This window comes from Zingiber officinale, chromosome 3B, assembly GCF_018446385.1.
Source record: "Zingiber officinale cultivar Zhangliang chromosome 3B, Zo_v1.1, whole genome shotgun sequence".
In the NCBI taxonomy this organism is placed as follows: Eukaryota; Viridiplantae; Streptophyta; class Magnoliopsida; order Zingiberales; family Zingiberaceae; genus Zingiber; species Zingiber officinale.
The window spans coordinates 49,608,402-49,620,831 of record NC_055991.1 but is presented as its reverse complement, the minus strand read 5'-3'; the positions used below and the strand labels follow the sequence as shown (position 1 = coordinate 49,620,831).

General features: G+C 40.8%; 1 protein-coding gene across 1 annotated transcript; it reads left to right on the top strand.

Moving 5' to 3' along the window:
- The first annotated feature begins 403 nt into the window (after positions 1–403).
- Positions 404–1,923, top strand: LOC121968276 (plasmodesmata-located protein 7-like). The gene is made up of 2 exons (XM_042518719.1): positions 404–1,193; positions 1,579–1,923. The coding sequence occupies exons 1-2, from the start codon at positions 485–487 to the stop codon at positions 1,680–1,682; spliced, it is 813 nt and encodes a 270-aa protein (XP_042374653.1). The 5' UTR covers positions 404–484; the 3' UTR covers positions 1,683–1,923.
- The last annotated feature ends 10,507 nt before the right edge of the window (positions 1,924–12,430 follow it).

The window sequence follows — 12,430 nt, the reverse complement described above, 5'->3', positions numbered from 1 at the left end:
ATCCTAATCCCTGACAATAGCATCCATCGCTTACTCTACTGCATCTATAAATTTTAGCAGCATCGATCTGCCTCCATTTTTGGAACCTCTTCTAAACTAGTTCGATTAGGATCAAATGTCAAAAGATCATGAATTGGGAGTGGACGATTACAGGCCGGATTACTAACAACGTTATAATTTTATAATGGCGGTGGGGGTACGTATTTTGACGATTGATCAAAATTTTAGGAGTTGCAATAGATACTTAAAAACTTTAAGGATATTTTAAAATAATAATAAAATACAGATAATAAAATAAAAAATTCTCAAAAAATAGAAATGCATGTCTACGTCAAGACTATGTAGGACCTAAAATCATGGCGGTCTAAAATCCATCGATATTAATATATTCAGTACTGCTCCCTCCATTCCATTATTTTGATCCCATGCAAGATTCTTCTTCCTCCATCTTCGACTGCACAATCCGAGCGGCCTAGAATCAGAAATGTCTCTCTTCTTCCTTCTCCTCTTTCTTTTTTTTCCCTCGATGACCATCTCGTCCTTCGACGACTTCAATTCCTTCGTCTACGTCGGCTGCTCGCAGAACAGGTACACCCTCGGATCCCCCTACCAACTCAACGTCGACTCCCTCCTCACCTCCCTCGCCAACGCTGCCACCTTCTCCTCCTACCACGACTTCACCAGCAACGCCGCCGCAGCCACCCCCGCCTACGGCCTCTTCCAGTGCCGCACCGACCTTCCCACCTCTGACTGCGCCACCTGCGTCCGCTCCGCCCTCGACAAGCTCCCTTCCCTCTGCCCCTACGCGACCTTCGCCGCCGTTCAGCTCAAGGGCTGCTTCGTCCGTTACAGCAACGACTCTTTCATCGGCAATCCTGACACCGCCCTCGTTTACAAGAAGTGCGGCGGCAGCGGCTCCGAGATGGTTGGCTTGCGGGACGCCGCCCTGGGCGGACTCGGCGGTGGTGGAACAGGTGAGTACAGAGTGGGTGCGGCGGGACGGGTTCGGGCGCTGGCACAGTGCGTCGGGGATCAGGGCGCCAGGGAGTGCAGCGAGTGCGTGGCGGCGGCCGTCGAACAGGTCAAGGACGCCTGTGGGGCTGCCAATGCTGGCAACGTATACCTCGGCAAGTGCTACGTCAGCTACTGGTCCGGTGGAGCTTACGACTCGGATAGATCAAGTCACTACCACGGTAAGCAGCCGTGACCTGCCATGTTTTACTCCGATAATTTTTCTGGAAGACGCGCATCGCATTGCAGCTTCTTTACCATCCACAACTTTTTAATAATCCCTGTTTTTTTATAGAAAAAGGGAAGCTTTTCTTTGCCTCCAAGAATTCTTAAAGTCACAAAGATTTAAAGCAATATCTTTTTAAAAAATATAATAATTACAAGATTTTTTTAAGTATTTACATTTAAATTGACTATGATGGTTTTATATATAAGAATTACAATAACAACAACAATTAAATCTTATCTTTCTATATTTGAGGACATGTTAATTTAAGAAAATATTTGAGTCATAGGTGTCCAAGCATAATGCACAGGCTGATTCACCTTGTTTTGATTGAATTACAGGTGATCATGTGAGTGCCAAAACATTGGCAATTGTTCTCGCTGTCACCGTTGCAGTGGTCATTGGAATCGTTATCTTCTCCATTATGAGAAGAAATGGGAAATAATGGTGATTTCCAACATTTTTAATCTCTTAAAATTTCTAAAAACATTTTTAATTTTTCGTAATTGCCTCGTCTTCCGTACTCTTGCTGTGGCCTAATTGTTGTTGGACAAATTGCAACTGCTTTTAACTTTTTTCAAGTGATGGAGAGTGCTGGTGGCTTTTGATCTCTTGTATTTATATGCGTAAAGAATGGCCACTTTGTGAAAAGATGGAAATGGGTGGGAATGTTTCCTCAAACTCATAGTAACTGAAGAAAAGTACTAAAAACAGTTTGAATTACAAGTCTTTACAGGGAATTTATGTCAGTGAATTAGATATTCTTATTAATTGTTGGCAGCTTTACTTAGTATTTGAGAAGTCGCTATGTTTAAATTTTAGACCAGATGTGGGTATGCGCCCTACACTCTTAGTGTAGCGATTTTTCATATATATATATATGAGAAGTGATATTCTGCGGGACTTAAGATGCGCGACGTCGACACGGCATGCCCTCTGGACTGATCAGGACATATCCTGATCGGTCTGGGAGGCTTCTGATCGGTCTGGGAAGCTTCTGATCGGTCTGTGGACCGATCAGTCTATAGGCTCCGCATGCCGCGTCGACGTCGCGATCCGCCAATGAAGCAGGCGCGCACAGTCGCGCATCTTAAGTCCCGCAGGATATCACTTCTGTATATATATATATATATATATAATATTACCCTGCGGTATACATCCGTGTGGATCGATGCAATGAATCGATCCATTGATTAATTCACCCTCGCTGGATCGATCAGTGGATCGATCCAGCAAGTGCGAGAAGACGAAACATGCCAGAATCGCCGTCGATTCTAGCCACGATTCGGCCGGAATCCGATCGTGGCTAGATTCCGGCCGGATTGCGACCGGATTCTGGCCGGATCGCGACCGGATTCCGGCCAGATGGCGGCCGGAATCCGGTCGTTTCGTGGCCAAAATCGGCCGCCCCGCTAGCAGACGTAGCGCTGCCAATTCTGGCCGCGATTCAGCCGGAATCCGGTCGCGATCCAACCGGAATCCGGTCACGTTGTGATCCAGTCGAGGGGTGATCCGTCAGCGTCCTGTGAAGATCAGCGGCGACCGAAGGGAGAAGACAAGCGGGGCTGAATCGATCCACTGATGCATAAATATTTTCACAATGCTTGGAACAACAGTGCATAAATCGTTGTAATTGTGCTAATAAAACAATGGTTATAACCCGTTGTCAATGAATTTGTAACCGTTATATTTTTTTCCTGCCTTAAAACTCACAGCAAAAATTGTGACATTTGTGTGAAAAAGATAAGTAATCACAAACAAAAAATATTTGAAGGTTGTTGTACTCTTCACCCGACACTAAAACCCTATCGTCTCTTCATTCCTTCCCTATCATTTGTCTCTTCACCGAAGTAAATCTAGTGTTTGAAGCACGGGAACTTGTTGTGCTAAGTTATTGAAGCGACGGTAAACACTAAGAAGGCTGGGAAGAGTTAAATTCAAGAAGCATACACCCGAGCCGAAACCACAACCTTTCCTCCCCTTCTGATTTGGACTAATACACAGCTGTGGTCACCTCTCACGAGTACTTCCCTCTTCTTCTTTCCCTGTCGTCTCTCCATCGAAGCAGACCTAGGGTTTGGAGTAGGGGAACTTGTTGTGCTAAATTATTTAAGTGACGCTAACTCTCCTTTCTTTAGTGTTGCTTCAAATTATTTGGATTTCTCATTCTCCTCACTATTTCAATTTTGTGTTTTGAGGTTAGTTATGTGATGAAGGAGATGTTTATCTGGGATAACATCCAATCTAATCACATTATACTTTCCTTTTATTACAGCCAAAGAGACCATTATATTGTTCGATCTTGGCCTGTTAAGTTGCAGAGGGTACTGGACTTGAATTCTTCTGGACTTATTAAAAAAGCACAAGAGTGGCATCTCCATCAAAGTAATAATCATTGCATGACTTTTTTCCTCTTGTAATGTTATTCTCTAATTTGATACAAAGTTTTCATCTCATTTTTTCATTGTTCGGATGTATCATAAATGAATCAATTTGCTCAAAATCTATGTAGATGGTGTTTCCATATGCCACAACATAGTGATGAACTAAACTGATGAGTAAACTAACTTTTTAATGAAAATATAAAAATTGTATAGAAGAAGACTCACAAATTAGTTCATTTGTTATATTACGGTCAAACACAAATATAAGATTTATCATTTTCTATGTAAATATATGTTAAGATGTTACTAAATATTAAAGCAGTTTATGAAGTAGTTATATCTTCTGTATTTTTTTTAAAAAAAAAGTTTTGATGTTAGTGATTAATATGATGTATTGGTGTTAGTTACAATGCTCCAATAATATTATCTATTATATTGGTGCTAAGTATTATTGTAACGACCCGCCTCCTACTGACTAGGTTGTGAGGCCGATCGCTACATTATGCTGTGCTAAATTACGATTGTGGAAATCTGGATTGATTAAAATTTTACTAAACTGATTACTGTAAAATCTGAACTTAATATTCTAGGTGTACCTAGGAGTTGTACACATACTAGGGAAGATAATCTATGCCTCCCGGATGTCCTGCTAGCTGTAATCAGGCATTTTAATTGATCCACGAATCGATTGGGCTGTCGGATCGATCCAGTGATCGATCAGCTTGATACTGGCACGGAGAAAAACTCTGGATCGGTCGGCTGACCGATCCACAAGCTATCTCGCTTCTGTATGTGGCTGGATCGGTCTACCGACCGATCCAGGAGTACACAGATCCTTCTGTATGTGGCTGGATCGGTCTACCGACCGATCCAGGAGTACACTGATCGGTCGGCTGACCGATCAGTGAGCTTCAGTGAGCTTCTGTTCGCATCTGGATCGGTCAGCTGACCGATCCAGTGGCACAACCCAACTCTGATCGATCTGTAGATCGATCTGGGTTTCTGATTTCGAATCAGAACCCCTGGTTTCAGCACTTGTTCGTGCCAAAATTACATATAACAATTCTAAACTAAATGCAAAACATTCTAACATCACAAAATAGTGTTCTAAACATGATAGGGTGCATGATTTACTAATTCATAGTGATTAACAACTAAAGTGCAAAATAATCAAATACTGAAAAGTTCTAATGCTTAAACAAGCTTGCTAAAATTTCCTAAGATCTTTATTCCAAGTTCCATCCACACACATCCTCGTAGCATTGTCCTCCAGCCTCCGCTAGTCCATCTTTCCTTTACCTTTATCTGCAGTATAAGGAAAAGAAAGTATCTATAAGCTTTCGCTTAGTAAGAAACCAACTACCTCACTAAAACATGCAACGATGCAAACATGTTTTTAAAGAATGCTATTTAAAAATATGCACTGAATTTGTTAAAGCATGACATACTGAAGTTACATGGCATAAATACTGAAACATGACATGCATAATAAAATCTAAGCATGGAGCTATTTCATGGTATCAACTAGGAGAACTAAACTGAACTGAAACTAAAACTGAGCTAAAACTATATTCACATAACTAGATTACGAGTTTGAAAGCTATTATCATAATAAGTGAGAATAGTACTCATGCTGCTGTTTGAGCCCGGCAACTGTACTTGCTGTGCGCGCATCCTTAACTAGACCTGGGGTTGCAAATCCCGAATTTAGTAAGGTTTACTAGGTTATCTAAACCTAGGGACCGACTATGGGAGCTCAACCCAATGGATATCTAATCCTGTACAGTGCCCCTACTGAAAATAAAATACTGAATCATAGCTAATTAATTTATCTTGCTTTTACTAGGTTATCTGAACCTAGAGGCGACTGTGGGTGCCCACCCATTGGACCGTAGCCCCATATAAGCTGTAGCAAGACTAACTAAACTATTTAAATGCTTCTATTGCATTTACTGAGCTATTAGAAATGTCTACTGTAGCATTTTACTGAGCTAAGCATTTTATCGAACACTTGGTGTGCTCCAACTCTCCTCTCTATTAGGGAGACCACCTCTAGGCACCCGACAACGTCTGGAATCTCCAACTGAAAGGAGGAAACGTGTCTGGCCCATCTAGAGGTGCTCAACTAAATCCCTAAACCTGCGAGAAGGGTTAAATACACCCTATGCGTCGAAAAGTCTGCATATAACTAATTTAAAAACATAGAATCGTACGAAAAGCTACTTATACTGCAGGTGAGGGATTTCTTACCTCGTATGCTAATTTCCTTACAATTCTATTCGCTAGAATTCCGGTGGAGACGACCCCTTCGACAATCTTCTCACGTCTATGCGTTCCTCTCGCGAAGAAGAGCATCCTCGTGCCGGAGTTGTCACCGGAAGATGACCTTGGGGCCCTAGGGAGGGAACCCTAGGATTGGCGCCGAGAGGAAGAAGAAGAGGGAGAGGTGCGGCGTGAGGTTAGGGTGAGGAGGAGAAATTGCCGAACCAATTAAAAATAAATCAACCCCACTTAAATTTTCTATTTATATTAAGTGGGTAACTCGGCCCAACTTAAATATAAATATAACTGACTCCCCTTTCTTTCAGCACGGCCCTGCTGGGTTCAACTGGTCTCTTAAGCGGTCTAAAGGTTTAGTGGACCCGAGAGGTCCCGGGTTCGATCCCCGCTTAAGCTATTTTGCTTTTCTAATTATTTTTGCTACTTCCGCTACTCTAAAAATATCATAAAAATATTCTAAAATTCCAGAAAATTCATAGAATATTTCTAAAATAGTTTTGAGAATTTTCGGGCATTACAATCCCCCATACCTTATAAAAAGTTCGTCCTCGAACTTAGAATAACTCTGGGTACTTCTGTCTCATGCTGGCCTCTGTCTCCCAAGTTGCCTCTTCTGCTGTGTGACTGTGCCAAATAATTTTGACTAATGGTACTTTCTTGTTCCGCAATTTCTTAACTGCTCGGTCTATTATCTGAATAGGCCGACTGTCATAGCTGAGGTCTTCGCGGATCTGTACCGACTGGGGCTCAATCACCTGGGTGGCATCTGGGATATGCTTCTTCAGCATAGAGACATGAAATACATTGTGGACAGCTGCCATTTCCTGGGGTAGCTCTAGCTCATATGCTACCTTGCCCACTCTTCTACTGATAAGGTATGGTCCCACATATCAGGGACTTAGCTTGCACTTCTTCCCAAAATGCATTACTCCCTTCATGGGAGCTACTCTAAGGAACACTGAATCCCCAACTGAAAACTCTAAGGGTCTGCGCCGTGTATCAGCATAGCTCTTCTGGCGGCTCTGAGCTGTCTCTATCCTCTGGCAGATCTGCTGTATAGCTACGGTGGTATCTGCCACTAGATCTGTCTGAAGTTCTAGTTCTTTCTGCTCACCACTCTCATACCAGCAGACTGGAGATCTACACCTCCGCCCATAGAGAGCCTCGTAGGGTGTCATGCCGATAGTGGCCTGATAGCTGTTGTTGTATGTAAATTCTGCTAAACTCAGATATTTGCACCAACTTCCCTTGAAATCTAGGGTACATGCTCGGAGCATATCCTCGAGTACCTGATTTACTTGCTCCGTCTCTCCATCTGTCTGCGGATGGAAGACTGTGCTAAACTTTAACTTCATGCCCAAAGTTGTCTGTACACACTCCCAGAAGTGTGACGTGAACCTGTTGTCTCTGTCTGAAATAATGGTTCGTGGGACTCTATGTAATCTAACGATCTCCTTGAGATACAACTGAGCTAGCTGTTCCATGGAGTAGGATATCCTAATAGCTAAGAAGTGGGCTGATTTAGTCAATCTGTCGACTATTACCCATATGGTATCAAAACCATTCGTGGTTCTGGGTAATCCCACTATAAAATCCATAGAAATGTCTTCCCACTTCCATTCTGGTATCTGTATGGGCTGCAAAACTCCCCCTGGTCTCTGATGTTCTGCCTTAACCCTCTAACAGGTTAGGCAGGTTCTGACATATCGAGCGATGTCTCTCTTCATTCCGGGCCACCAAAAACGCTTCTTCAAGTCCTGGTACATTTTGGTAGAGCCTGGATGCATCGCATAGGGAGTCTTGTGAGCCTCATCTGAAATCTTCCTTCTGAGTTCCTCCTGATCTGGAACACATAATCTGTCGCCAAAATACAACACCCCGCTATCTGATATTCTGAACTCTCCACCTTCTGATTCCGCTAATCCTTGCTTGATTTTCTGAATTTCAGGATCCTGTTCCTGAGCTGTCTAGATGTCACCGAGCAAGGTAGACTCTAATGTCATAGTAGAGAGCTGTCCGACTATGAGCTCGAGACCGAAATCTGAGATCTCCTTCTGTAGGGGCGGTGACATGGCTGCTAGAGATAATAGGGTAGCGCTGGACTTCCTGCTGAGGGCGTCTGCTACCCTATTCACTTTTCCTGGGTGGTAGAGGATATCTATGTCGTAGTCTTTGACCAGTTCTAGCCATCTGCGTTGTCGCATATTCAGATCCTTCTGAGTGAAGAAGTACTTCAGACTCTGATGATCTGTATACACTCTGCACTAAGCTCCATACAAGTAATGTCTCCAAATCTTGAGAGCGAACACCACTGCTGCAAGCTCAAGGTCATGAGTAGGATAGTTCTTCTCATAATCCTTAAGTTGTCTGGAGGCATAGGCGATCACTGGTGTCGGCTTTTTTTGTATGTCACAAGACTCACCAAATTGATAAAGATTAGGACATCAACTAAACTAAATTAAACACGTGTAGTAAGGAGTCCCAAGTCGTATTTTTCCAAGGGTAACTAATAAATGTGTGTTAATTCTAGAATTGATTCCAATCATACTCTTAAATCATCAAGGTTAATTCAATATCAACTTACCAACAATTAAATTCAACTACAACTAATAGAATTTAGATGCCTCAGTGAAGCAAGGAAAACAATCAATCAACCTTTAATTGATAACCACAATCCATCATCACAATTAAACTCAAAAACTCAAACAAAATAAGAATTCATCATTCTACACTCAACATTCAACATTTAAGCATTCAGATTGCCTACTAGATCACTGTTTTTCATGAATAGAGGGTACCATCAATTAAGCTCAAGTGCACATTCATATTCAATCTTCATCACAGTCACAACAAAAGATTCAATGCTTAACAAAATGTTAGCTAACTAAATAACCAAAGTTAAACAACTAATGTAAATCAGAACTTCTAATTCAAAGCAAAATCAGATTTACAAACTAATCTCGAAGTTGAACAAGTTTTTGATTGCATAAATGCCACAAAATCAGGAGGTTTCAAATAAGAACAGATTTGCATAAAGAGAACTAATTCAAAACTAAATTGCAATGTTAAGAAATCAGATCATCAGATCTGAGCAAGTGATGAAAAATTCAAAGATTAAGAAATAAAGAAAACTAAACCCTAAAGCATTCCACATCCAAATCCGTAGCAAAACCTTCTTCATTCTGCCGAAAAGACAGAGATGCCTCTGGAAAACATCCTTCGGGCAACCACCTTTGAATCTAGAGCTTCCTACTCATCCAGATGAATGTTCATAGCCTCCGGAAAACATCCTTCGGGCTCACAACCGGCTGGAATCCTCAACGCACGAGAAAACAGAGGCTGGATCTGGAATTGTGCACACTTGATTGGCTGATCATATCCAGTCAAATGCAGCTAATGAAATGGTGATGAAAGGAAATCCGAAGCTACTGGGAACCACCCTCGTCCTCCGGTGACTAATGAAGATCCAAATATGGGAAACACCCTCGAGCTAGATTGCGGTGGAGCAGAACCAACACTGCGGACTGGGAAACACCCTCGACCGTGCTCTGTGGCCTCGGACAAAGATCGCCGGAGCTCGGGAATCGCCGGCGATGAAGAAGAATTGCTCACTGATCTGGAATTTGGAACGGGGACTTCAGCGTCGCGGTGGAGAAGAAGAAGCTACAGTGGAATGTCGCGAGGAAGCCGAGCCCGACTGTACTGTAGCTTCTCACGAAGCTTTTAAATCATCTTCAATCTGATCGGACGGCTGAGAAACTTCTGAGCTAAATCAACGGTGAAAGTTTGCCCAAAATATGATCTGAAGGTACTGATGCTAATCTAAGGTCTGGATCTACTCTCCTGTAGGTCGGATCGATCAGATCATCACTGGATGGCCCAGATCCGCCCAGTCTTCAATGAACGGTCCAGATTAATCCGGCTGGATCAATGGCTGGATGAACTCAGATCTGCATCAAAACTTCTGGATCTTCATCAATGGCTCAGATCTGTTCACCCATTAAGTTGGATCGTCTAGATCTTCAACGGATGGTCCAGATCTGTTCAATCTTGGATGAACGGCCTATAATGCTCCGAGGCTTGATTGACTTGATTAGCTCTTGATTTGAGCCCAAATGTGGTCCAATCTGATCGGGTCCATGACCCTTTTGATGCCTACAAAATAAGAATCAAATATTAACATCAAATACCATGAAAATTAGCTAATTTACAATTAGGTCCAAAATCAAATGCAATTACAAAATGTAATGTATATGTGAGTTTAAGCTATGAATAGACCATCAAAAATATGCATTATGAATCAAAATAATAAAGCTAAATCATGGTTATCAAATCCCCCACACTTAGTCTTGGACGTCCCGTTCAAGTAAAGAAAACCTAAAATCATCTCCACATAAATTTCCTAGCAATACCTAGAAAATGGTAAAAAGAATTTAACTAAGGTCATCTTAAAGATCACAAACAATCATGGATACAATTCAAACAATAATCAGTAGGTATGGTGGTTTCAATCCAATCGAGAAATTAAGCAAATTGCAAGCTCACAAGGAATTTACCTATTCTAGCCCTCACACTCAAAATATGTATTAGTGGAGCTCACTCAATGTCACTCACAACATTTCACTACCATAAGCTTGCTTATTTTCTACTTCTCCACCACTATAAAACATAGCATACATGAATCAAAAGGAATTTATCATGAAGAATTGAAATGGAAGCAAAAAGAACAATGAAAGTGAATGAAGTGGCAAAAGAAAAAGTATTAATGAAGAAAATTATAAGATGAGAGTATTGGAGGAATATACTTGATGAGTTGACCATTTTGATGTAAAAAGAGATGAATACCATTTGTCATTATCAATACAAGAGATCAAGCTAAATTCCCCTTCAATTTGATAGCAAACAAAGAATCTTGATACTCTATCTCCTAATTTGATACACTCTTGAATGTGCCATTATTCAAAATTTTTCACTGTATTTTCACTGTTTTTCCACTTAAATTCCAGCATTTGGAAGCTTAACAATCTCACATCATATAATGGAGAAGAGTTTCCTCCCCCACACTTAAACTTTTGGCCGTCTCGGACAATAAAATACCATCCAATCCAAGATGATACACCTCTAGCCACTATTTCTGATTTCATTCTGCAGATTTTTACTTTCTCTATTTCTGTGGTGTTTCTGGTACAAAGCAGCACTAAGATTGGACACAAACTTACTTTCTTTGTTTTTCTTCATCCTTGCCACTATTTTTTCCTTTTTACCACATTGATTTGTGAGTTCCATGTATAATCATTTAAGTTTCAATTCCCTCTGAACTAGCTTACAAGTTCAATCCTTGTTGTAGAGTTTCAATAGAGAACAGAATTGCAGTCCAGTGTCACCAGGATTCAGAATTAAATTCCAGAACGGTGGACTAAAATTTCAGCTCAATGCAACACAATATCTGAAATAATAAGTGCCTGATTTTAGTACATTTCTGATTAGAAATCAGCTTACAATCCTCTTCATATTTGTTTCTTTCCAGAAAGTTCATAAGAAAAACAGGCACAAATCAAGTTCAATAAATAAATAATGATTGCAAATACATCTTGTTATATTCGTGCTGCATATACTCTGAAGACTAACATGTATCCTTGCTGTCAGATGCCAAAATCTAAAGTTCAGATAAGTGCATATATTTGTTACTCTGAAGACTAACAGTCGCTTAAAATTCTGCTTACAACAATCTCTAATTTCCAGCAATGCAGTGAAGCTATGCAAATTCAGCAACTTCTGAAATCAGCACATCAATTTTGATACAATAACTTGCATTCTCTTTCAATTCTAACGTGTAGAACACTTGGATAAGGAAGAATAACATGTGCCAATGAGAAAACAAAAAGTTTACTGGAGTTCATCAATAACCAGGAAGCTATACAAAGAGTTTGGCACATAACTAACCCAAATTGATACACAACTGATACTCTGCAACCAACCACTTGACAATAGAAGAATCTCAACAAATAACTTCCAAAGGTGAAAAGGAACAACTGTATTCTGCAGTAATCCAGCTGATCCACTTCAAGACTGACTTCAAGACTGAAATTGGTTTGTGAACATTTAACCTGGATTCTGGAGCTGGAAACTGAGTGTACGGTTTCTGAAATTTTCAGAAACTGAACCTATGTGCCAATTTGCCTTGAATTCGAGCTATGAATCATTATTTCAGATTTCAGATCCTTGAATGTATTCAGTTCTTGTATATTTCTCTGCAGTAATTAAAAGATTTCACAGCCCCTTGTAAAGTTAACTTCAGCCATCTTCAATTTTCTGCAGTTATCAGCTGACTTCAGAGAATCTGTTACTGCTGATAATTGAAATTGGATTGAGCTTCAAAGCTACAGATATCCAGTGAAGCAATTAGATTCAAGGTATTCTCTGCATTCAAATCTGAATGATGGAACAAAAATTTAATTCGAATTTGAACTCTACTAGCTGCAAATTCAGTAACCAAACATACTAATTCAATTTCTGATTTACTGCACAC